Source organism: Ischnura elegans, assembly GCF_921293095.1.
Source record: "Ischnura elegans chromosome 13 unlocalized genomic scaffold, ioIscEleg1.1 SUPER_13_unloc_3, whole genome shotgun sequence".
Lineage (NCBI taxonomy): Eukaryota > Metazoa > Arthropoda > Insecta > Odonata > Coenagrionidae > Ischnura > Ischnura elegans.
Genome location: NW_025791659.1, coordinates 7605044 through 7631363, shown reverse-complemented (window position 1 = coordinate 7631363; position 26320 = coordinate 7605044). Strand labels below are relative to the sequence as shown.

General features: G+C 37.9%; 1 protein-coding gene across 1 annotated transcript; it reads right to left on the bottom strand.

The window, feature by feature from the left end:
• Window positions 1-19922: 19922 nt before the first annotated feature.
• LOC124172937 lies at window positions 19923-24540 on the bottom strand. The gene is made up of 3 exons (XM_046552462.1): window positions 24186-24540; window positions 20932-21143; window positions 19923-20210 (listed from the first exon to the last, which is right to left on the bottom strand). The coding sequence occupies exons 1-3, from the start codon at window positions 24312-24314 to the stop codon at window positions 20042-20044; spliced, it is 510 nt and encodes a 169-aa protein (XP_046408418.1). The 5' UTR covers window positions 24315-24540; the 3' UTR covers window positions 19923-20041.
• Window positions 24541-26320: the final 1780 nt, after the last annotated feature.

Here is a 26320-nt window from a genome sequence, read left to right as displayed (position 1 = left end):
ATCCCCTCCCCGCTAAATACTCCTTCTATCCATACCTTCTGTCTCCTCCGTATCTCATCTAAAAGCCGCCTTTCCTCGACCACCGTGTCCAGCACTTCGTCGTTCCTTTTCCTCTTCGTCCATTTCACTCTCTCAATTCTTCTGGTTGCACCTAAACCCCCCCTAGCCTTAATTCCTGGTTGCGCTCCTGAGCTAAACATTCAAAATGGAAAATTTGCAAGAGGATTATTGAAAAAATGAGTATACGTTGGAGAAAGCATCGCTGTATTAGAGAATCCAGACAAGTAAAACGCCAACTATTGGCCGAATTAGAAATTAGAGCTCCGAGGATACCTAAGGAAACCACGTAGACAAATCATTGGCGTTTTTGGGAATTTACTGATTTTTCTAATTATATTTTTGGTCTCAAGCCTTTCCTCGACCACCATGTCCAGCACTTCGTCGTTCCTCCTCCTCTCCGTCCATTTCACATTCTCCAATCTTCTCCATAGCTATATCTCGAATGCCTCCAATCTTCTCCCGTCCTCATTCGTCAGTGTCCACGTTTCGGCACGGTAGAGAACTTCACTTCAGCTCAAACTCATCACTAACATTTTCTTTAAACTCTTGCATAACGATCTTCACAGAAGCTCCCTCCTATTCATCAATGCCTCCTTGCTAATTCAATGTTTTACCTAATACCCTTACTACCCAGACGGCACAGAATCCTCCGTATCTAATTCGTATGCAGATAGTATCCATCGACGAAAAGCGACGGATCGGTAGTCAATTAGATACGGACGACGGATTAGATCTGGGTACTGTTTACGTTTTCCTCAGATGTGCTGCATAAATAGTTCTACTGCTACCTGCTCAAGTTTTTCCTTTTTATCTTGAGTCTCGCATTTTCGGCTCGCGATGCAATAAAAAACCGCTTTACCTCGGTCTTCTTGTGATTGATCCTCACCTCATACTCCTCGTACCGCTCATCTAAAGCATCAACCAGTATTATTAAATTTATTTAAACAACAAAAGAAGAAAATTAATCGACTTTCATAGGTTATGACCTCAAAAAGAATATAGAGCCTGACAAGCTCAGCACGAATACTCGCATTCCTAAAAGGGACGCGAGTCCTGCAGGGTTAAGACCTATTGTATAGGACTTCTTCAATTCGAAGTTTTAGGTAATTATAAGTATTTAACTGGTCCCTTAATGTTCGAGTTATCCAAGTTCCACTATAATACTATCGTTTTTAAAGTCGGTAAGGTGTGTCGTATCCCGCTCGTCTTCGAACGAGGTATTAGTGGTAATACGAGCGTCTCTCGAATGGAAGGATTAGGAAGGAGACCGACTCCCCTCGCTCACTGGCTAATCAACGCCTGATCATCCGCGAACCTTACCGGTTTAACCCATTAATCCCCAGCGTTGCGTAAACGCAACATTATTGAATCCTAATTCTCAGAACAAGTTTCTACTTGAAAATAACTTTTTATTCGATTTACTGACTTCTTTTCAGTGTCTCTAGTTCTAATTTTGTCATTTCCACCAGCATTTACATTCATATAGTTGTATTTCTATCACTGATGGCGTTTGGCATAAAAATCGATGCGCACATACGAGACACCCTAGGGAGAAAGACAAACCCCAGCATGTCCGTTGAAAGGCAGAATGGGGCATTTCCTCCAAAGGAATACTGATAACTCCCGGCAAAGATGTCGTGTGCACAAATCAATTAAAAAATTAAAGATGTAACCTAATATTTAAAGAATTACTTTTCTTATATTTATTAAGTATTTAAGTAAGTAAGTATTTCTTATATTTATTAGTAAATATACAGTGAGGTTATAATCTTTTTCGTGTATGTTCTGATACTGCCCATCCTAGGGTTTTTTATGTTATTTACCTCGCCGAGGAACATTTCAAAGTGTATATATATATATATATATCCTCCGCCTCACCGCTAGAATTAAAAACTCTTGAATTGTCTTCCATTTGGCTACACTACAGCATTCAACCCGCCTGGCCTTAACAGGGCCCACTGATCTCCATAGCCTTCTCCTCTTTCCCATCCCCCATCCTCTCCCTTCCCCTATCTTATCCTAATCTCCTCAGCCTTTAGGCATCCTCTGTCCTTCTCCTCAGTCTCTTCTTGCCTCCCTCCCGACGAAGACCCTAAGAGGTCGAAAATTTGAAAGAAACTAACGTGTGAGTCCTCTTTTATTTGTGTCTGTGTTTTTGTGGCCTATCTATATATATATATATATATATATATATATATATATATATAATGTGAGTGTTTCTTTTTTGTGTCTCTGTGTTTATCGTTATTAACTTGAACTATTTATATATATATATACATACATTTCACATTCACACAGGTCGCCACAGGCGAATATACAAACATAATAAGATATAATAGAAATTGAAACAAAGGGATAGATACATAAATACAGGGCGTGGAGATGGAATGAAGGCCGAAAACACATGGAAAAAAGTTCACCTGAACCGCGAATTGAACCACGGACCTTCTGCTTTCCTTTGAACTTTTTTCCACGTGTTTTCGGCCTTCATTCCATCTCCACGCCACAGTGTGATCGTCCTGTATTTATGTTTCTATCCCTTTGTTTCAATTTCTATTATATGTTATTATGATTATATATATATATTTATTTATTTACTGGAGTTATCCCAGCGTTCTGTACACGCAGCATTGTGAAAATCATACAATACCATGAATATTACATTTTTCCAGAAATTCATATTAATTTGGCCAAAATGAATCGGAAAATTCGAAACAGTTGAAGTTTAAAGACCTGTGTCTGGGAAATAATGGGTTAAGCAACATTCCTCCCACTATCACTCCAGATTCAAACTCGTCCCACGCATCTTCTACCGTCTCATCGAATGAAAAGGATGAAGCAATGAAGGAATGGCTTTTCGAAGCAGCCTCTTTAACCCTTAACTACTTGCGCGGTTTTTGACACGTCATGACGTTGCACCGTTCAACATAAAACCATCATGAGGCCAAAATAGCAAATAGTAGCAAGATTTTTCTTTTGCTATAGACTATATAGACTCTATGCTTTCAATTCGCGTCAAAATCTCCGGGGGGCTCGGAGGTGCCCAAAACGATATTGCTATTTATATTTAAAAATTCAAGTAAAAATAGCATAAAGTTTAAAAAATTTTATTTCCAACTGGAAAACTTTGGAAATTTAAAAAAATCACCTATATTCGTACGAGAAGGTACCAATTTATACTATGTATTTTTTTTAAGTTCATAAATTATCTGAAAACTTTTTTTTATGAAGGTGAACTTCTCTAAAAATGAGCGATTTTACGTCTCAGGCGATTTTATCCCGGAGGACTCAAGTTTGTCCATTTATACAAACTACAATGAGCAACAAAATAGTAGTAGTACTAGCCAATATCATGGACCATATAGTGTAGAATACGAATAGTACCTTCAAAAATTCCTACAAAAAAGTTGAAAAAATGGCTTTTTCCGATTTTGAACCACTGTGCGGCAGTACAAGAGTGGGAATGTACAAGATCACCAAATTATTTATTTAATTTCTTAGAAACTATTTAACAAACCTTTTCGTAAATATTTCCAGTGGTGCACTGTCTTTTACATGTTTCGGCAAACCGTTCCACAGCTTTGAGGCGACAACAGTAAATGACTTCTGAACTGCAGCTGTGCGGAACTGTGGGGCATACAAAATACTGGATAACGAATGTTTATATTCCTGATGATGCATTCCATCAAATTCATTACTTTTCAATACTATTCCTCGTTTACAAACATCATACTATGTTGTTAATTATATACATTAATGATCTCTGCTCCCACATTAGCAGTAAAATACGTTAATTTGCTGACGACGCTGTCATCTATCGCGAATTTAGTGATCACTCTGACTATGAAATTCTATCATCGGACTTAAACAACGTTCATTTGTGGAGCCAAGAGTGGGGACTCGAACTTCATCTGAGCAAATTCATGGCGGTACATTTATTGCAGAATTCGTCCAACTCTAACCATATTTATGCAGTGGATGGCATAAACATAAAGGCAACAGACGAAGTGAAATACCTGGGAGTTACGATAACCTCGAACCTCACGTGGGGAACACATACAAAGAATATTTGCGGCATAGCCCTGAAGAAATTAGGATCCGTCAAGCGTATTGTGGGAAGATTTTCGGATAAAAAGTAATAGAGATGTGCTATTTCGCACTCGTCCGACCGCACCTTGAATATGCAGCGAGCGTATGGGATCCGGTGCAGAAAGATTTATTCCGCGAACTTAATAAAATACAAAGGAAGGCTGCGCATTTTGTCAGAAACTGCAACGGGCGTACAGACAGTGTTACCCAGATGTTAATCGAATTAGGCTGGGAGCCGCAGGAGACTCGGAGGCTGCGCGCTAGGCTGAGATTGCTTGAACAATTGAGAATGGATATCTTTAAGAGCGACACGGTGAACATAATATTAGAGCCACACTATATTTCCAGGTCCGATAGAAGCGATAAATTAAGAGAGATGTTTTGCCGCACGGATAGATATGGGAATTCGTTTTCCCCTGAACCATAAAGGACTTTAATGAACGCTAGTCTCAACCTCGTTAGAGCACTTCATTTTTTTTATTAGCTGTAAACGGCTGGTGTCCTAACACCCCCTGCCACACGCCTTTTAGGCGGCTTGCGGGGTATTATGTAGATGTAGATATGCTACAACATAATGGAAAATAGTAGATCGCATTGCACTCATCGCCGCGCCGCGGACGTTGTTGAAAGCCGATTAAAATGATACCGAAAAGGCAACAACAGAGCCTTTCCTTGCATGGAATGGAATCAAGCCTCTATGCAGACCCCTTGGTCATGTGAACGGGATTAGAAAAAAAAATATACGAGGAAAACAAAAAGGGAGCGAAATTAATTCGAGGAAAAAAATTAACTCTGGGTCCAGATGAAGGGGGGTCGAAGGGATCTGGGAAGCGAAGACGAAAAAAAAAGTTGAAGGTTTACCCGCGAAGCAATTACGACCGCCATTATCGATCCGTTTTTTTAATGGGATGTGTTTTCTTTCGTTTCTCGTCCGAAATGAGAAAAAAACACAATCGACCTCCCTCAATCCCTCGACAATTTCACGAACAAAATTTGAAAAAAAATATAATTAAGAATTTTAAAAAAAAGAGCATCGGGATGTCTTGAGGAAATGGATTTGAACCTTTTTCCTCGTGTTATATCTCGGAAAGGATATTGAAACTCACGTAATTGGAATTAATTGCATCCAATCTCTCGTGTCGGATAGGTGTTCCTGTTGAACACATGGAGGTATAAAGAACCGGTTTTTCAGAAACGAAATTTTCTCCAAATAAGTGGCTCGCAGGAACACCTTCTTCTGTCTTCATATAATGGCCTTCGGTCATGTAAACAGTCCATCTACATCGCAGCTTTTTGAGTTACTGTAAGCAAAAAATAAGTATAAATAAGTTTTGTAAAAAGGCCAAAGATTGGTTGTTATCCCATGATAATATAAATGTTCTTTTTTGATTTGTTTGTGAATAATATACATATTATTATATATTATTTTTATATTTTTGTGAAAGGAGGAAAAAAGAAATTTGCTTTGTTCTGTCCATATATTGTACTTTGTTCTTGTTTATTGTAAGTTATTGTCATATATAGGTATGTTTCATAGTGATAAGTTTCAAAAAGTTATATATACTTTCTTTTTGTTTTCTGGCCTGCCTTGAAAATATTTTTTTAATATGGTAGTTTCCATGCTGGTTTTTTTTATTTTAACCATTGAAGCTACCTAAAGCTCCATTAATTTTGTGCTGTTAAAAAAATAAGTGTACATTCAAGGTTGAGGTAATAAATTCATTCATACATTCATTCAAAAATTATTTCTTAGCGTAATCAGCTCTGATATACTTAAAGTGACTTCAAGTGTCCCACAAGGAAGACTAATAGGCCTCCTTTTGTTCATTGTAAAAATTATTTATCTCTAGTCCACAAATAGCAGTGAAAAAACCTCTGTTTAATGAATAATATAACAAAATTCTCCAGCCTTGATGGCGTCGGTACGAAGTTCTTGCTTGCCATACAAATGTCACGGGTTCGAGTCCAATCTGGCTAGATTGCCTTTATCAAGGGTATGGATGTTAATGTACTTTCAGTCGTTAATTTGATAAGGAGCCTTGAGGAAAAGGCATACGAAATATTACATTAGAAAACACTGAAATAATTGTGGAATGTATAGGTACCCCTTATTAAATAGTTTTGGGGCCACCATCTCACACTTTTTGTACAGGTCTGGTGCTAACATACATGAAAAGTAAATTTATTTCTTTGCATTCAGTGATTTGTCATCTTACCGATTGCATTCGCTTGTGATATTTAAAAAATGTACACAAGGATAACTAACTTTCTTACAATATTTTATGTATGTAATTATTTGTTTATTTATTTATTTATTTCATCACCGAAAACGTCACAAAGGCCTTTACATTGGCTGTTCCTAAATAAATAATGCATAAAAGATAACAAACAATAGCACAGTAAATGAAAAGTAACAGTTAACAAAATTTATAAACGTGAGAAGGGGCACTATGGATTAGACAATGGTGAATTATTGAGATGGCATTTTAACCCATTATTCCCCAGACTGTATTCAGGGCTTTTAACTACGGTTGTTTCGCATTTTCCGATCTATTTTGGCATAATTAGGAAGAATTTTTGGAAAAATATCATATTAATCCTATTATATGACTTTTCACAATGCTGCGTGTACGCAACTCTGGGATAACTCCCGTAATTAAATAAAAAAGTTATTCTTCAATAATTAGGTTAATTCTTTCATTTTTTATCTTGATTAGTACCTTCGACATCTTCGCCGGGTGTTATCAGTATTCCTTCGGAGGAATTTCCCCATTCTGCCTTTTAACGGAGATGCTGGGATATGTTATTTTTCCTAGGGTGTCTCATATGTGCGCATCGATTTTTATGCCAAACGCCATCAGTCATCAAAATACAATTATACAAATGAAAATATTGGTGAAAATGACAAAGTTAGAAGTGGAGATACTTTAAAAAAGTCAGTAAATCGAAGAAAAAATTGTTCTAAAGTAGCTACTTGTTCTGAGAATTATGATTCAATAATGTTGCGTTTACGCAACGCTGGGGATTAATGGGTTAAGGTGGCTTTGTAACTAGTAGCAGAGGAAAATAGGTCCAGGGAAGGGATTTTCGAAGCGATGGAGTTAAACAAGGAGGGAATTCAGTAGAACAGATAGCGTTGAGAGATGGATGGAGAGACGGAATCGCGGAATGTGAAGCAGAGAGTTGTTTCGTAAGGGGCGAGGAGGAATATGAAATCGGAAAAGAGGGAGAATTTCGTTTGTCCGTAGAGAACCACTAAAGACTTTATGTAGAAACATGAGATCTGATAAGAAACGGCGGCTTGTTATGCAGGTTATCCTGAGGGAGGAAAGGGTAGCGTCACGGGCTATGCGCTTGTATGTAAGAAAGTTGGGTGAGGATAGAGTTCAACCCAGATAAGCCCTTACATTCACTCAGTGGTTCAACCTGAAATTTGTTTTGGATCCATTGCAGGGCGTGATAATTCCTAAAATTTCCTAAGGGGAGGACTTTCCTGGTTAGTGGGTACATCATGAGCACAAGGCTGAACAGTATTTCAAGAATAAGAGATTAACCCGTTAACGCCTAGCGGTACCAGTTTGTACCAGCTGGTAGTGCAGTGCTTAACGTAACTTTTTTGTCAGTTATCATAATTTATTAGGTTTTTTGAGTTTTAAATTTATAAGAATATTTTAATCAACATTTTTCCGAAAATTTTGCTATTATAGAGCAATAATTAACACATTTAGAGCCGTCTGAAGTTTGAGAATTATCAACTAGCCCAAAAAACGGAATTTTTAGAGCAAGCATTTCAATTTTCTTTACTTACGCCTTATGTACTGTTAATACAAAGGGTTTTTTTTTGTGTAATTATGATTGTTATAATATATATATCGCATATAAAGTATATATGTTTATTTGATGTGAGCCTAATATTTGGGATGTTATGATGCAAAACATTTTGGTGGTAGCATATGGTACGGCTTGGCGTAACTATTAGTGGTAAAAGAATTAATTTTTGCACCTGAAGAATCAGAATTTCATTAAAATTTAAATACCTGATTACCACAAAAATCGAAGAAACTTTTTAATTCAGGCGTTGCCGGGTTAAGAAAACGAATTTCAAATTTATTTGCATTTTGTATTTCTAATACACTTCTTCCAATCTTCACATTTTGCCAATCTAAAAGAAACAAATATTTTTTATCAGCAGCTCTGTTTACACTTTTGTAACATCATGCTTTACAGAAATTACTTCGTTCTTGTTAGAATCATTTTCTTAATTTTTGAAACTATCCATATCAAGGCAGGTGATATTTTATTTAAGATCACTTAGTTTCCAAACAACCCAGACGGCACAGAATCTTCCGTGTCTAATTCGTATGCAGATAGTATCCATTGACTACCGCTCCGTCTCTTTTCGTCAATGGATACTATCTGCATACGAATTAGATACGGAGGATTCTGTGCCGTCTGGGAAATGTATTTTTTACTTTAAATGGTACTTCAAGTACAACTATGAAGTATGTTTTTTCAAATACCCTAATCAAACGTGTAATGTACACAAATATAATGTAAATTAATTAATAATAATAATAATAATGATGATGTTTATTGTTCCACACAAATATAGATTTGAAGAATTACATGGGTACAGGAACATAGGTACCCCTTTGGAGTTAATACTCCGCATTGGGATTACCGACTCCTTCCCCAGTAATTGGTAAGTATAATGTAAATACTTTGGAGATGTATTGTGTAGTTTACTTTTCAAATACATATTGAGCGCTATTTTGTATTTCAAATACAGTTACAGTGTTTATTTCCGCACGAGCGAAAACGTGTAATGTGGAAGGAGCGACATTCCACCCTAATTTCTGACTGCTGCACTCGAAATCCAGCAAGATAAGCAGGAACTGGATCTTATGGGCTTTACGATGCACTCCAAATGTTTCCAGTGCCTGCCGCTACCAAGAGTGAGGGCACTACCTACCGCTGCCGTCGTTCCAGGCTTCGGGGACGCTGCTAGTAGTTTTTCTGATTGCCGCCTGCAGGCATAGAGACGCCACCGGACGGGAAAGCAATGGCGCCATAATCAAGAGCCAGTGTCAGTGCCAAGGAGGTTGTAAACACACTGGAGGTGCTGTATTCGGGTTTTAATCGTGGTCTCAATTCCGCCATCTTGTTTAGACCATTTCCGGACTTAGTCTCAAACAGTGTACGTATATAATCAAGTATTCTATATCTTATATCGCCTATGATTAATAAAATGAAAATTCAAAAATCACTTATTGATTGTTGTAGGAGTTTTACGATCGTTCGTCATACTACTGTGTATATTCAACTGTCCATATAGTCATATCGCGGTGATAAATATATCGTCGTGAACATACTTTCGTACTATTATTGCGATCGGTCAGCTATCCTAAGATTTCCATTGGCTGTAATCTTATTAATAACCATTAGAAGCGCAGATGAATGGATATTTTACACTTGTAACACGTTATTTTCGTCTAAGGTAGTTGCACAGTGGAACCGTGGTGATCGACAACAGTTTTTCTTTGGGAAAAGATACTAGAGGCATATTTTGACGCAGCCTTCTTATTAATGACAGAAAAAAGGTTTACTGTGTTTTCGTCACTCGTTTGCGATAGTTTATTTTAACGTGACAACGATCGCAACCGAATATTTTACCCCAAATAGTTAAGATTGACTCTTATGGGATTATAAATGTTTTGGTCATAAATGGCTTACCTACCCAAGCACCCCCATTCCTGTCACACTGCGCTCAACGCTAGGAACCAGTTACATGCGACGGAATGTCTTACTTCCTAAATAATGCTATTGTTTCCAAAAATTGGTTTTCAAATAATTAAAAAAAACAAAAACCGGTAAATATTCCTGAAGTTAACGGCGCACAAACTGATACATTTGTTCATTTGCAACAATATCTCGCATTCTTTAAATAACCTTTATCAAAATGCGGCTGATTCCACATTCAAGTCTCCTGTTGATACGTAAGTATGAGTCATTATGTGCGTTCAACAGAGGATAGTGTAATTACTTCTAAAGAGTGTTGTGTTTAAAGAGGTCCTCTGACCTCAGCGCAGCACACTTGTTTGTATCGTTTTAATAAATGCCGAAATTTCATACGCTTTACGATACATTTTCAGTTGGAGTTCCAGCTTGAGAAATGTAGGAATGCCATTCCAAGGAAGGATTACGTTTAAGCAGTTGCCGAGTTTGCAAATGTGTTGTGTTTGCTGTGTGTTTTTTGAGTGTGAGAACCACACTTTCGCCCGGATGATATCACATAATTGATCATTTAGGCGCCTAATTATTTTAATTTGTGATTAGTAGTGAAAACATTGTTTTTTTGTCACGGTGTGTATCTTCTAGCGCGGCCTATTTACGTCGATTGCAATAGTTTTTGCTACAAATCCTCGACTTTCACAGAAGTGATTATGCAGTAAGAAAACCTTTCTGTGGTTTGAAATCACATATGGAACCATTTAAAATGCATTCGTAGAGAAAAACTGAGTGCTGTGATTGTGAATTCGTGTGATATAATCCTGAGCTGATACTAATTTCATTGTTTATAGAAACGATTATTGAAGTGTGAATATTTGCATGTTACTTCAACCACCTTTGTAAGAATAAGATTCTTACTGGATAGACTGGATCTCTGTCAATTTGTGTTATTTCGCTGAAATAATGAATACTTTTCCGGTTTTCTACTGTAATATATGCTGTTTCAAGATGAATTATTCACTAAATTTCTTCTTTTTTCGAGAAATCATTCTTTTTATATCCTTTTTATATATTGTCGCTTCAGTTTTTTTGTTTTGGTATAGTGAAAGGAATAGCATTGCTTGAATCAAAATCCATGCGCACCGATATGGGTACCAAAGAGTGTAAGGGTGAGAGCGTTGTGTTTCCAATGGGCTATAATTTGATTTCGAAACCATATACGTAACGTAGTCAACCGTGAATACGTATGGACACTTATAACGTGTGATATGAAAGCAATTTGTAACAATCGTAAAATGTAGGAAAAAATATAAATTCGTAATGTACTCGTATGTATACATCTACATAATACCCTGCGAGCCACCTCTTGGGTGTTTGGCAGGGGGTGACCAATCACCAGTATGCAGCATGCATTTGGACTCCCACATGCACACCACATCGTCCAAAAAACGTCCCGTTTACTAACAAACTATACTACTATATGCTGTTAGAAATAATAATTGAATTAAGAAACATGCATTAAGTTTTACATAGGTTAGTAGGCTACGCTACAAGTCATGCAATCTATTTACGCGTTCTATTGCTGCCGTTATAATCTCTTATTGATCGTGGAAAAAATGACATTCGGAATCTGTCTGTTCTGCAATCTATCTCTCTTATTTTAATTATATGATCTGATCTTCCGTAGTATTTTGGCGTCCGTAAGATATGGTTAACTTCGTCAGAAAAGACACTGCTCTTGAATTTATCTAAAAGGTTTAGTCTATTTTTCAATCTACGGACCGACAGAGATTCCCATCCGAGTTTATCTAAGATAAACACAAGACTGTCGTAACGACCTTTCACATACCTGGCAGCTCTTCTTTGCACGCGTTCTAACTCTGTTTTTAAGCCTTTTTCATGAGGGTCCCAAACATTGGCAGCGTATACCAAATGTGGTCTAACGAGGGAAAAGTAAAGTATAGGGAGTATACTCGTAATGTATAATGGGAGTGTAAAATTGTCAATGTTAATCAAATTTCCTTCAATGTAAATTTAACATTTTGAGTATTTTCTCAATCATTTGTCAAACATGGACAGAAAATTTAAGCGGATCTATATAGCGCTTAAATGTGCGAATATTGACCCATTATTCCCTAGACTGAATGTAGGGATTTTAACATCGGTCGTTTCGCAAATTTCCGATTTATTTTGGCCTAAGTAAGGTGAATTTTTTGGATAACAAATATTTTCATCATATCATATGATTTTCAAAATGCTGCGTATGCGCAACGCTGGGAAAACTCCGGTTAAATAAATACAAAAAAAGTAATTTTTAAACATTAGGTTACATCTTTTATTTTTTATCTTGATTTGTACACTCGACATCTTTGCCGGAAGTTATCAGTATTCCTTTGGAGGAAATTCCCCATTCTGCCTTAACAGACATGCAGGGGTATATTATTTTTCCTGGGGTTTCTCGTATGTGCGCATCGATTTTTTTGCTCCAAACGTCATGAGTCAAAAAATACAATTATATGAATTGAAATATTGGTGGATATGACAAAATCAGAACTAGAGATACTTTTTAAAAAAGTCAGTAAATCGAATAAAAAAAATTATTCTGAAGTGGACACTTTCTGATAGTTAGAATTCAATAATGTTGCGTTAACGCAACGCTGGGGATTAATGGGTTAATTAGTAGTGACAGAATTGCACATTAAATTAACACCATATAGAAGCGCTTAAATTTTCTGGCCAGACGTTGTGAGCGCAGAATCATTCAGACTCCAATCTTTTCTCCAAAGGGTATTGTACAGTCTGTGGGTGAACGAGGATATACGGGCGGATCTTAACGTAAACTCAAAGGCGGGAAATCGACACAGTAAAGGTTGCGAGGTATTCGAGATATTCGAGATGAAGGGTATTCGAGAATTCAGGCCAGTGGCGGCTCCTGAGTCAAATGCTGGTAGGGGTCAAATTTTTTTAATATTTTGTGTATTTTATTGAGTTTTTCAGGCAATCTAGAGACCAATAATACACAAAACATCATTAACAATACAACACTAACAATTGCTAACTCCATTTTCTCAAGTACGCCTAGGCCTATTTACATTAAAATGTTAGTCGAATGCTGGGAGGGGCACACTCCACCGGTAGTCATAATTTTCGAATATTTTGTGTATTTTAGTGAGTTTTTAAGGCAGTGTAGAGACCATGACGACTCACTAATACACGAAGTAATCACTGAGACTAAAACGCTAACAATCACTATCTCCATTTACTCAACTACAACTAGGACTATTTACATTTAAACAATTTACACATAATAAGTCAACTGGTCACCATAACAAGGTATTCTGCGTCACTGCAACACACCAAGATTATAAGGCCGCCGGGCGGCGCGGCGATGTCATCTCACTAGATAGGTCGTTCTGCGCATGCTCGGGCGGCGTCCCAAGACTTCCATAAGGCACAAGCTTAAGCCCGTATGACACTTGCCAATTTATTGGCCAATAAATTGGCCCAATATTGGTAAAAATATTGGGCTTTACGCATCGTATGACACGTACCAATATTTACACCAATATTGGCCGTTATAGTGTTCTAATACCCCACTAGAGAACGCCACATAACACAAAATGACAAAAGAGCATCTCAAGACGCAGGTTAATTGCCAATGAGCTACAGAATGGGAGGTGGCATAATAATTGTAAATTTAATAACTATTTCGAGGGGCTGCAAAGATATTCTCGAATTGCTCGAAATTTCATTCGGGTGAGTTCCTTGAATGATGAGAGATAGGCAATATGGTGATCTCATAGGTGAGCCAAGATAACGTAGCGGCTCGTTTTGGCTGGAATATGTTCATCGAATATACAGAGATTGTGTCATCAATTGGGACTTTCACCCGAAACTTTAGCGCTCAAATCATGAAAAATAGTTTAATAATTGTAAAATAAACAAAATATAGACGCTATCGAGGAGAAACACGACGTTTTTATTCATTACATATCCGAAATGTTATTTCCGAATTACCCACTTTAGACAGTTGATGTTTGTGAATTTATATTCTCTCAAAGTACACATTAATTATTTGAGCTATTTCATGGGTTGCTATGCTTGTAAAGTTTTTATATATGATATTAAAATTCCGAGGTGAAATGTTTTGCAAAGAGCTTCTAGTTTTGGCCACTAGGAGTCGACAAGACTGAGTTCTGATTGGAGATTGGCCTCGAGAAAATAGAACCTGTTCTAAATTGTAGATTGGCCAAGAAATTGTGCCCAATATTGTGAAACTGAGATTGGGCTAGAAATTGGCGTGTGTCAGTGGGTACACAATCCAATATCCAATGGATTGGCCAATAAATTGGCAAGTGTCATACGGGCTTTAGACGCGTTATAACAGCCAGCAGCCCCCACCACCGCCACTCTTCATATATAACTGCATGGGGATGGATTGGGACGTTCTGGCCAGCGCCACGCGGCTACAAATACGAATTTCTCGCGCTAATGTTGCGTGTTTTTCCTACATATTCGATGCATTCGATTGAAAAAACAACTTGGTTATTAGATGTATGCTTACAATTGGCTGAGTATTGATTTCTTTTTATTTTTTAAAATGCTTGGAAGGATCGGCGTCCAAGAGTCCTTATGGGCAAGCCGCCACTGATCCAGACAAGCAATACGCTAACTATCGGCCGAATTCGGAAGCAGAGCTCCGAGTATACCAACCAATTACCTAATGGGAATCACCTTGAAAAACCATTAGGAAGGTTTGGTATTTTCTGATTTTTCAAGATATATATTGGTACTTAGCCATCATAATGTCGTACTTAATATATTTTATGCATTCATATTTACGTGCAATACCTAAAGGGAATCACGTTGAAAAATCATTGGGATTGTTGGGTAATTTCTTATTTTTCTAGATATGTTTTGGTAATTAGCCATCATAATGTCGTAATTAATATATTTCATGCATTCAATATTTACGTGCAATACCTAAAGGGAATCACGTTGAAAAATCATTGGGATTGTTGGGTAATTTCTTATTTTTCTAGATATGTTTTGGTAATTAGCCATCATAATGTCGTAATTAATATATTTCATGCATTCATATTTACGTGCAATACCTAAAGGGAATCGCGTTGAAAAATCATTGGGATTGTTGGTTTTTTTCTGATTTTTCTAAATATATTTTGGCAATAAACCATCATAATGTTGTAATTCATATATTCTATGCATTCATATTTACGTGCAATTCCTTTAAATTGCCATTAAAGGGAACAATTCAATATTTACAGTGACAGTGGTTTGTGAGTTTATGGCGTTTAAGGAAATTAACGTATAAGATTTTTCTACCCTACAAAGAATAGTGTTTTTATTGTTTTGACGAATTTATGGACGTAAGGTAAACTTTAAGCAAGCGCCGTGAGTTAGTAGAGGATATTTCAGCTATAATTTATTTTTTCCTGAACACTTACTGCTATTTGTCGTAGCCCTTAAGTATCAAAATATCTCCTCAAATCCATTACAAATCTTCCTTGATATTATCCATTAAAATTTTGGCAGTGGTTCGAATATTCATTCTATTACAACAATTTGTCATAAAAAAACTAAAAAACTATCCTCGATGCTTCGGCCATATTGGCAAATTACGTAACTGCCTTTAGCGAGTGCTGCCATCTGTGATTTGAGTCTCGAATTATTGGGGAGTCCCCCAAACCCCCTAAAACCTTCCCATCCGCTAAACATGGGCTCCTATCCACCCCTCATATTAACGCCCACCGTCAAGGGCAAATCATCATAAATATCATAATTGTCTTCCATAAGAATCCTAGCCCTTAGAGTGCCAGGAGCGCCATCGCGCTCTTCATGCAATGTCACTCGTAGATGCTGATAATTAACTAATCATACAATTGCCAATATTCAGTTTATCTTAACGTTAACTATTTTCTTCACATTATAAAAATTAACTCATATTACCATAATGAAATACACCAAAGGATAAAGTTTGCCATGAAAAAATTTTACACTTAGCCGGGATTCGAACCCGGATTGCTGGCCAGCCGTGCTAACCAGTAACACCAGTAACCAAGACATTTTCTCAGAGCGAATTTCGGGATGGGTTTTACCGAACAAGATGTTGACGTCACAACTCCACGCTGTGGCTCATGTGGCGACCCAGACGGCACAGAACCCTCCGTATCTAATTCGTATGTACATAGTACCCATTGACTAAGGGGATACTGTGCCGCTCCGTCGCTTTTCGTCAATGGATACATACCATTCGCGGCCTGTCGACGAAGCGCGTACGCAGCATGTGAATGTCCGCTACTAAGCACGTACGATTGGATACATAGCGCGCAGGAACACGGCAGGAACAGGCTAATCTCAATCGATTAGGTCGAAATTAGTTATATCGTAACTCGCACGATCGAAAAATGTATCGAACGCAACACAATCGATAACTACCGACCGTAGCGAGAACCTTGATACGAATGAATTGTAAGTTCTCAATAGGTAAATAACACCATATCATGAATTCTAATTACCATGAAAGACTCACGACCGACAAAGTTTTTGTCGGTTGTGTGTTTTTCATGGTAATTAGAATTCATGATATAGTATTATTTACCCATTGAGAACTTACAAAACTTACTCGGCCACTTAAATAACTCTGCGAAAAATGAGATTCTCACGGCTAATTCACGCACCACCAGCATCCAGCATTGTTAAGTGGCTCGTACTTACTTGGAAACCTTGAGATGTTAATGAGAGTAAATTCTTATTAATTTTGACACAAAATAAGACATCACATAGCCCACGAGCATTAAAAAGCTTACCCTAAAGCCTGACGAAATAAAATGTTTAAATAAAAATTGCCGATGAAACAGGATTGCTGACACATCTGCTATTAGTATGATCGAATTCATCAAAATGCAAGCAAAAATTAACGTATAGTTCAGTCTCAGCTACTAAAACTTACCCATATCAGGCGCTAAAGTATTTGAAAAATTATTTGGTATGAGTAAAAGTCCCTAGGTAACTGCAGTAAATGTATCAACCTATTAAAAATATGAAAGTCCTGCCAAATCACCAGCATAAACACTTGTAAAATAAAACATGTTATCTCTTAGATCACACCTCCGATTTTATACTTACTTTGCATGAAGTCACCACCGCAAGAAATTTTAAAGAGGCAGGAAAGAAAAAAACCCACAGAAATACAATACATATATTATGTATTTTCTATTGTCAACCACAATAATATTTCCAATTTTCTCTTCTATCCCACATCTAATTTAGCGAAACAATTACTCTTATTCTCTTTCGAATAGAAATTTATTTAAAAGAGGACTGGTCGATACATACAAACTATCGTCAATACTTTCTCCGATGAACGTCCACTATCACTGCACCAACTTGCACAAATCAAATCCACATCCACAAATATGTCACTTCTGCCACAATGTCTGTCTTCTTGGCGACAGGTAACAGTGAAGCAATGGTACCTTCCTCCAATCTGGGCACCTTCCATTCAGCAAGAATTTTCTCCTCGTCTTCTCGTCCAAGGCCACAGATTACTTTCTGATATCACAATGGTGCAATGTGAAGCTCACACACCTAAAATTAATAAATAATAAAATACCATGTAACTTATTAGGTCAAATCATTTCCAATTTTTGGTATTTCTGCATGAGAAATCAAATTACTAGGCTCGTAAATATAGTAAATATTTGTATGCCTGATATTTTTATTGTTTTAAACTATAGCATAAGATAATTTGAAATGATGAAAGCCGACGTGTAATACACCATAGGGCAAGCTAAGAAGCAATATTCGATCCTATAAACTTGGCAGCTTATTCCTAGTTTCTCCTTTAACCACACGTTTACCGAATGAATTAATACAAAAAAGACAACTAAAATGCAAGAATTTTCAAAAGAATTGCTGCTACAATATTTTGAATCACCATTTTTAGTACTGAATAGTTCGGGATGTTGATGCATCAACATCCCGAAGCCACTTCTGACTTAAAATTACATCCAAATAATTACAGCGAGAAAGAGTACATACCTCACAGTTTTTCGTAGGGGTGAAATGTTTTCTTCTTATCGCCCAAATGCACTTCTTCTTCAACTCAGGATCTTTTGGAGAGCTAAAAACTTGAACCATATGTCCCGGAGTTTCCATTACATCCCGACAATACACACACGAAAGGCATTTCTAACAAAAATATCTCACAAACACGTTTCTGAAGCCCAGTGAATGAAATTAAAGAATAAGGGAAACTTCACCATTACCAGACACTCTATTCTTCACTAACTTAACCACAAAAATCCCTGAAATGTAGTGAGACGTGACGTAAACGACGCGATCTCCAACGGCTTGTGAAGGCATGTGATCTTTCTAGGAGGATAGGGCACGATGGCACCAGATGGCACCACCCGCGAAAGAAAATAGTCCCAGACCGAATACAGTTTTATCGATGAGATACAATTTTATCGATGCATATGAATTTGCCAGTCCTCTTGCATCTTTTTTCGTCATTAAAGGAAATAAAGAAAAAAAACCTTCTAAGTAACTTCCTAAGCGCGATTTTTGTATCTTGATTGTCCACCCTCGTATTTAGGTACGAAAACTTCCTGTGCCGTCTGGGGAGGGTCGTGTACCTAAGCCCCCGTCGGCTTCATCAAATAACATAATAAAAAGTTGTAACCACATATAATAAATATTTCCTAAATTTTGTGAACATATACCTTTACTTGTTTTTAAGACCTAATTTTTTCCCTAACCTACTGCAAAATCGGCAAAAATGCCTCGGCACTTTTGGCATAGTACCTAAAAAATCGGAAAATCGGGCCAGTGTTAAAACACTTCAACAAATAATTGCTGCTTGCGAAAGAAGTTCTATTAGTTACAAAGAATTCATGTGAGAAAACAAACTTTGAATTTTATTGTCATAATTTTTTGAAATTTCACAAAGTATCGCCGGAAACCACCGGTGCTATGTCGGTGGTTCATCCATTGCTTCCACTTACGACGCGCGGTACTTCATACCAATCATACATTGGTATTAATCTGCTCAGCACTCTTACTTAGCTCTTCAGGTTATGATTCGCTTCGGGTTCCAAATAGGGTGGTTTCCTATTATTTTTTTATTGCCTAAATCGAAAGATTATTACTCCTGGAGTACGTATTCCACGCTTTTAGATTTTTAAATGACGATATCTATTTTTCGCGATTAAATGAAAAGTGAAAATTTTCAAGCGCGCGAAAACGCGACGCGTAAGTAGGAATGAAGGGAAAAAGTCGTGCGACGCATTTCTGCTTCCCCCTCCCGCCTTGTGATGTGACCTTGATCGAGGCTCTGAGCGCTGATAGGACGCAGGATGCTAGCGGATAGCTGAGTACTTTTCTGGCTGGTAGCGCTTGGCTTAAAAAAGGTTTATTAACACCTTATCAAACGAAGAAAACTTTCCGACCTTAGCCAGTTTTAATAGGTGATTATTAAGACATGTTTCCCTGAGCTCTGTGCCTCATGCATGCATTGGTAACCTCAGACGATGTATAACTCCTATCCTCTCGTGTAGAAACTAGGTCCCTGTGACGTCACGTGGAGTGGAATCGCATGGGCGCCAATCTGGCCTTTTTCAAATGAGGATAAAATTTGACCCTTGCCATTCGTCTAAACCGGTATTTCAAAAACCAAATAATTTGTGTATTACGAATATACTAATGGTGGGTAACAAATCGCAATCAATGCCTTTCGTTTTCTTTGATGAAGGAAACTACCCTATTGCCAAGGGACTTATTCCCTGCAAAAGCCTCCTGTGTTGAGGCCGTAAATCCCGTTACGGGACCGCGTTCTTTTGTCCCTTCGGAGGAAGGTCTTCTGTTTGTCCGGTTCCGGTGCAGGGTCTTCTGTATTTGTCCCAGGGCCGGGTAGGGAATTCTGCTATCCGGTGCAGCTCCGGAAACTTTGATTCCGCGACCTCCTGGAATAATGTCTGTGTCTGGGAACGAAGAGTCTTCTCCAGTGGAATTAATGCGTGCATAGCTACTTGCGAGGTGTGTTATGAGAGTTACGAAGAAGCTCTATGGGAAAACAGAGTTTATATTTTATTCATCAAACCCTTCATTTAATAGTACAAAGTATCACCGTTAACCACCGGTGCTATGTCGGTGGTTCAACCATTGCTTCTATTTCGGTGGTGTTGCTTGATGTCGTCCCCAACTCTGACTGAACTCCAAGGTGATTCCAACAAATTCCAATCATGGGCAGCCAATGATAAGCCCATGAATTCACATCTGTGATCGCCTTCCCTTTCATTGAGTCTGGCTCCCTGTAAACACAAAAATATTAATTAGAAATAAATTCGGAAAATTAGAATCTAAATCGAAACTTTACGTGGTGTAGTTACTCCATATTCTTTTCAGACCTAACTTGCGCACATTAATCAATTTTCTTTATACCGGTTTAAAAAATATATACACTCTAGTTTAGAAAATGTTATTTTCGCTGTTGCATTGAAAACAGCTATTGCTCGTCAGATTTAGAGAAGTGGAAATCATCTTCAAACACAGAACTATAGACCCATGTCTATTTTACCCTGTGCAAGTAAAATATTGGAAAAATATGTGCCATATATACTATTTAATTTTTTGGGCAAAAATAGAGCTATATATGAACATCAATACAATTTTCAAAAGAAGGAAAGTACAAAGGATGCCTTAGAATATTTTACAGAGATTATTCGAAATAAATTAAGTGGAGGAAAGAATGTTACAATAACTTGCATTGATTATAAAAAGGCGTTTGATATGGTACATCACACTGTGTTGCATAAAAATTTAAACCATATTGGATTGAGAAGGTTATTGTTTGATTGGTTCAAGCAATAATTATTTTATAATAGAAATATAGTAGTGAAAGTTCAAAATTTTGTCAATGACATTATCACCATAAAAATGGGAGTGCCCCAAGGATTGATTCTGGGGCCAATTTTTTATTTGTTTAATTTTAATTTAATATTAGAAATAGGAAGTTATAGTGCTGATGCTTACGAGCAGTGGAGGTCCTGAATATCGATGACCGCTGGCACTACAAGCATGTGTCCATTATTCCTCTCCAACGCTGACGTTGGCCTCATTTCCAAGGAGGCGTACCGCAGGAGCTTGAAGACCTCGCAGTCGCACACGAAAGGGTTGTGTCCCAGGAGTAATTTGACGCGGGAAAACTGGCTGCCTATGCCGCAGCCCGGGAGTACAACTTCAATCTGAGAGGGAGAAAATGATACACTTTTTACTGTAATGTCTTCAGACTTGAAAGTCTATTTTCCCCCAAAAGTTGTCGTTTACCTAAATTTTCAACGGAAATAGAACGGAAAAATATCAATCCGCTTGAAAATTGTAATCGTAAATACAGGAAAAACTTTTATGACACCGATGATGCGTAAACACGATGCAAAAATCGCAAGAAATGAGTTCTATGAAAAAGCCTATATTTATAGCATGCATTCAGAGTATGTATGTTGAAAACTCGGATCTCCGTCAGACCGCAAACTGAAAAATAGATTAAACGTATTAGATGAATTTAATAAAAGTGTATTTTCTGACGTAGTTAGCCGTATCTTACGAACACCAACATACTACTGTAGATCAGATGATATAAATAAAATGAGATGGGTAGATTGTAGAATACACTGATTGAGCGGTATTTTTTCCACGATTAATAAGAGATTATAACGGCGGCGTTAGAACTTACAAATGGGTTAGATGACTTTTACTGTAGCCAAGTAACTTATGTTTACCTTAAGTCATGTTTCCGAATTTTATTATTATTCATAACAGCATGTCAAGTGTGTTCTAGCTATATATGCAGCTTATCTAAATGAGTAGTTGGTAAGTTGGACTCAATAATGCCTTTGAAATAATGTGGTAGTATAATTTGTAATATGTATGAGTAAAATTTTTGGACCGTGTGGTGTGCATGTGGGAATCATATTGCTTGCTGCATCCTGGTGATTGATCACCCCCTGCCAAACACACTTGAGGTGACTCGCTGAGTATTGTGTAGATGTAGATATATGGAATTCATGGCCACGTGACTAGACTTTTAGGTAAAGAAACAAAACAGCATTGATGATGGTATACACATGTAACAGCAAATTAAGGAAAAAGCTATTTCATAAAACCATATATGGGATATCTTTCTGACCCACTCCACCGCATTAAGCACGTGTGTCCGTATGTGCGTAGAAAAAAACGTGTGAATGCATGCCCTAGCAAAAAGTTTGCATCGAGAGGATAAAAAGTAAAGTAAATAACTCTTCTAGTTATGCCTTCTCTTTAAGCGTATCAAAATGTGTTCTTACTCATGAGATCACGGAAGTCGTGTGAAGTGACGTCACCAACGCTACTGAGAAAACTGTTCAAAGGACGCGTCGAGCACAGCCACAAGTAGAACTGCGGTGCTTGGGAGTATGAGATGCACCTACGTACTAACTTTGGTTGCAATGCGTCTATCCGCATTAAAACGCATTGCGGACATACAAACAGGCAAAGTTTTATAGATATACATGTATTTCTCTGTAGATTCAAGTTTATTTTCTCATTTAAGAATTGGGTTTTATGAATAAACGTATCTTTATAACCCCCAAGCCTAATAGTAAGGGAAGGAACAGTAAGATTTTAAGTCGAACTTTTTGTTCAACATTTTTTAATTCGAACACAGCACAGGTACTTCGTTCCTTATGACACAAGACGCGAGACTCCCCCTGGTGGCCTTGCCCTCCAAGCCACCTACCACCTCCGCGTCGTCTGTTGACCCTCTCGTCTTGCATTAACTGCACCTTCGTGCGATGACCACGTCCCACGCCTAGATGATTCTACGTGCTAATCAGCGTAGAGTATTAAAGCCATCCCGGAACACGGAGACCGGTCCCACGCCTAAAGGTTGCAAGGTATAAGGGGTGTTACATAATAGACCCTCACCTGAACGTGTCTCCGTATCCTCATCTATAGTTACCCTGAGAGCGAAGCCGATACTAGGCGAAAACGGCAAGCGGCGACTCTTAAACTTTTTATTGCACCCGTATTTCTTTAGACCACATTTGGAATACGCTGCCAGTGTTTGGGACCCTCATGAAAAAGGCTTAATAACAGAGTTAGAACGCGTGCAAAGAAGAGCTGCCAGGTATGTGAAAGGTCGTTACGATAGTCTTGTTAGTGTAACTGACCTCTTACATAAACTCGGGTGGGAATCTCTGTCGGACCGTAGATTGAAAAATAGACTAAACCTTTTAGATAAATTCAAGAGCAGTGTCTTTTCTGACGAAGTTAACCATATCTTGCGGACGCCAACGTACTACGGAAGATCAGATCATATAAATAAAATAAGAGAGATAGATAGCAGGACAGACAGATTCCGAATGTCATTTTTTCCACGATCAATAAGAGATTATAACGGCAGCAATAGAACGCGTAAATAGATTGCATGACTTGTAGTGTAGCCTACTAACCTATGTAAAACTTACTGCATGTTTCTGAATTTCTATTCTATATTCTATTTCTATCAGCATATAGTAGTATAGTTTGTTATTATACGGGACGTTTCTTGGACGGTGTGGTGTGCATGTGGGAGTCCAAATGCATGCTGCATGCTGGTGATTGATCACCCCCTGCCAAACACCCTAGAGGTGGCTCGCAGGGTAATTTGTAGATGTAGATGTAGATGTATTATGGATCGATTGGTTAAATAAACCTTTCAGAGTGTCAATCTGACATAACGTCATTAAGTTTGAGGCTTGTTATGACGTTATTACTCGTGAAGATAATTGTGTGAACTTAATGAGGTAATAACACATTTATTTTCCTTTGGTCTGAATTGGTGTGGGCGTTTTCCTTCTGTAGGTTTTTTCGCTAAAGGACATTACACCAATATCCTCATGTTTTTTCCCACAAACCGAAATCTTTTTTAAACAAAAATTTCACATATAGTTTTTTTTCATTTTTGACATTTTATAAAGTGTTTATTGTATATTCTTTGTATTGTAAACTTTTGTCTACAATTTTTTAAATATATTTGCATTGAGGTTATCGAGGGGTTGGGTGGAAGAGTCTCAACCTCGCCCGAATAGACATTTTTTTAATTATTATTCATTCTAATCGAATTTTCTGCTAGTGTACCACATTTCCTTCTGGAGGAGAGTTCTTGAAGATAGGGAATTTTCTCAGAATGCTTCATAAGTACTCCATGGAAACCTATCCGAATGGGTAGAATACTATAAAAATAATGAGAACGCAACATGCTACATTACCTTATCGTCTGGGAGTTGCAGAGAAGAGATGGAATTATTCCTGAGGTCGATCGTCAGATTATTAAAGCCTGAAAATCGACCATTGACGGAGTACGCCATCGGTATCTTCCGAAACCATTCGAGGTCCATGGTCTTCCGGACCCTGGTGTAAAGAAGATCACCGTGCCAGAGTCGTTTGATTTTGTTGTGGCTCAGGTCGACGTAACGCAGGTATGGCAGATAGTGCCTAAACTCCAGTGGTATGTAGGCAATTTGATTGTGGGAAAGTATGATGACCTGCGATAAAATCAGAAATATATCATCACAAATAATTCAAAAAGAGATCCTCGAGTCGGCCTCTTAACACTAGAACCGCAGACGGGACTTTTTGTCCCATCGCCCTTTGCAAATGTTTGCCATTCATGTACTAATGGTTTGATCCCTTTGAAACTTACTGAATTTTACTCATTACTTATGCTCTTTCGAATAGTCATATTGATAATATTGTACGATGTTTAATTCGCGAGAAAAATGACGATTTACCAAAAACCGCGAGATTGCACTTTTTTTGTCACATATGAGGAAAACATACAATTTCAGTTTTTTTTACACTTATTTTGTATTTAGCATAATAACAGGTTATTACGAAGGGGATCGATGCACAGATGCCAGTTAGAAGAGCAGAAGGGAATAATCTGTGCTCTGCGCCGGCCGCCTACTCAAGCAGCAACACGCCAACACTTTTGCTGTCAAAATAAGTTTAATGTATTCCTATTCAAACTTAACAAAACGTTTTAAACATATCCTGAGCACGTGTTTTGTTCACACAAACCACATAAAAACCCTCAGTTATAATTAAACATGACAGGATCATCGTATTTTGTCAATGGGACAAAAAAGTACCATGCTGCGGTTTTGGTGGGGCTGGGAAGTTCAGCGGTTCTAGTGTTAATGTATTGTCACCCACCGGGCTTTTCGACGAGTTTAGAAAAGTCGCCACTAGCATCACTGATGGACTAATTTATCTTAGAATCAAGGGATATATAGTTTAACTAAGGGGTCGGTTAAGGTGCGTTTGGTGGGGCCAAGCAGCAGATAATCCGAAGATGGGCGTGGTTCACCCTCCAAAGGGTTGCTAATCCAGAACCCTTTCCTCGAAGGGCTCCACCTCGCTAGCCCATCCCTTGATCCTCCCAGCGGGGGGCCTCCCTCCCGAAAAGTGACCGCTATGACTGCAATTTGGAAATCAATCAATCAATCCAATAATCAAAAAATGACTGTTTTCATCGTACTCCTGTCAATCTAACGATCAAGTACGTCTTTGAGCCGTGTTTCTGCGATGAAAAATAACGATTTTGTTAACTGTGCTAAACACGTGACTGCGGACCGCCGAAAAATGGCAACAGCGCTTTGGAATGGGCAAGATAGTGGGCTGTTTGATTGAGTTACGAGCATGATTTGGCCATCTGCTACCGCTTATTTGCACACCAAGGCTTTAGTTAAATTACCTACAGCTCCACAAGGTCTGCGATAGATAACCTGCGTCGAGATATAGGGTCAATAATTCCATAAGGCGGATATTGAAGGGTTAATGCAGTCAAATTACTTCGAAAAGTCGAAAAACACCCTAAAGGTAGCTAGGATGTGTGAGTGTGTTTGGTATATGGAGTGCAAAAGGGCCTCCTCTATAGATCCCCTTGGATATATTTATTTCGCTAAACCTCTCCCATTCCTTGCGTTCGTAGACTCAGAGATGACAGTTGACAACGTGGATTGGAACGCAATGCCGAGAAAAGTGAAAGAAATTAGAAATTTTTACAATGACTAGAGAACTATCAAGAGTTTACATAAAAAACAAGTAGCGTTTATTATATCAGGGTCCGGATGTGGAGAAGCTAGAATTAAGAAAGGGGTGAGACAAGGCTTATCTTCGTCACCACTAATTTTCAATGGTTACTTCCAGAAAGTCATTGATTATATATTAGAAAAGCCCTCGGGAGTGAATATCAAAGGAGAAAAAATTAGCATACTAAGATTTACCGATGTCATAGCCGTTACGGCAAAGACATAAGAATTTGAAAATATTCTGGTTAATATGATTACGGTAATTGGTAAATATGAACTAAAAATAAGCTGAAAGTGCAACCAAGATTATG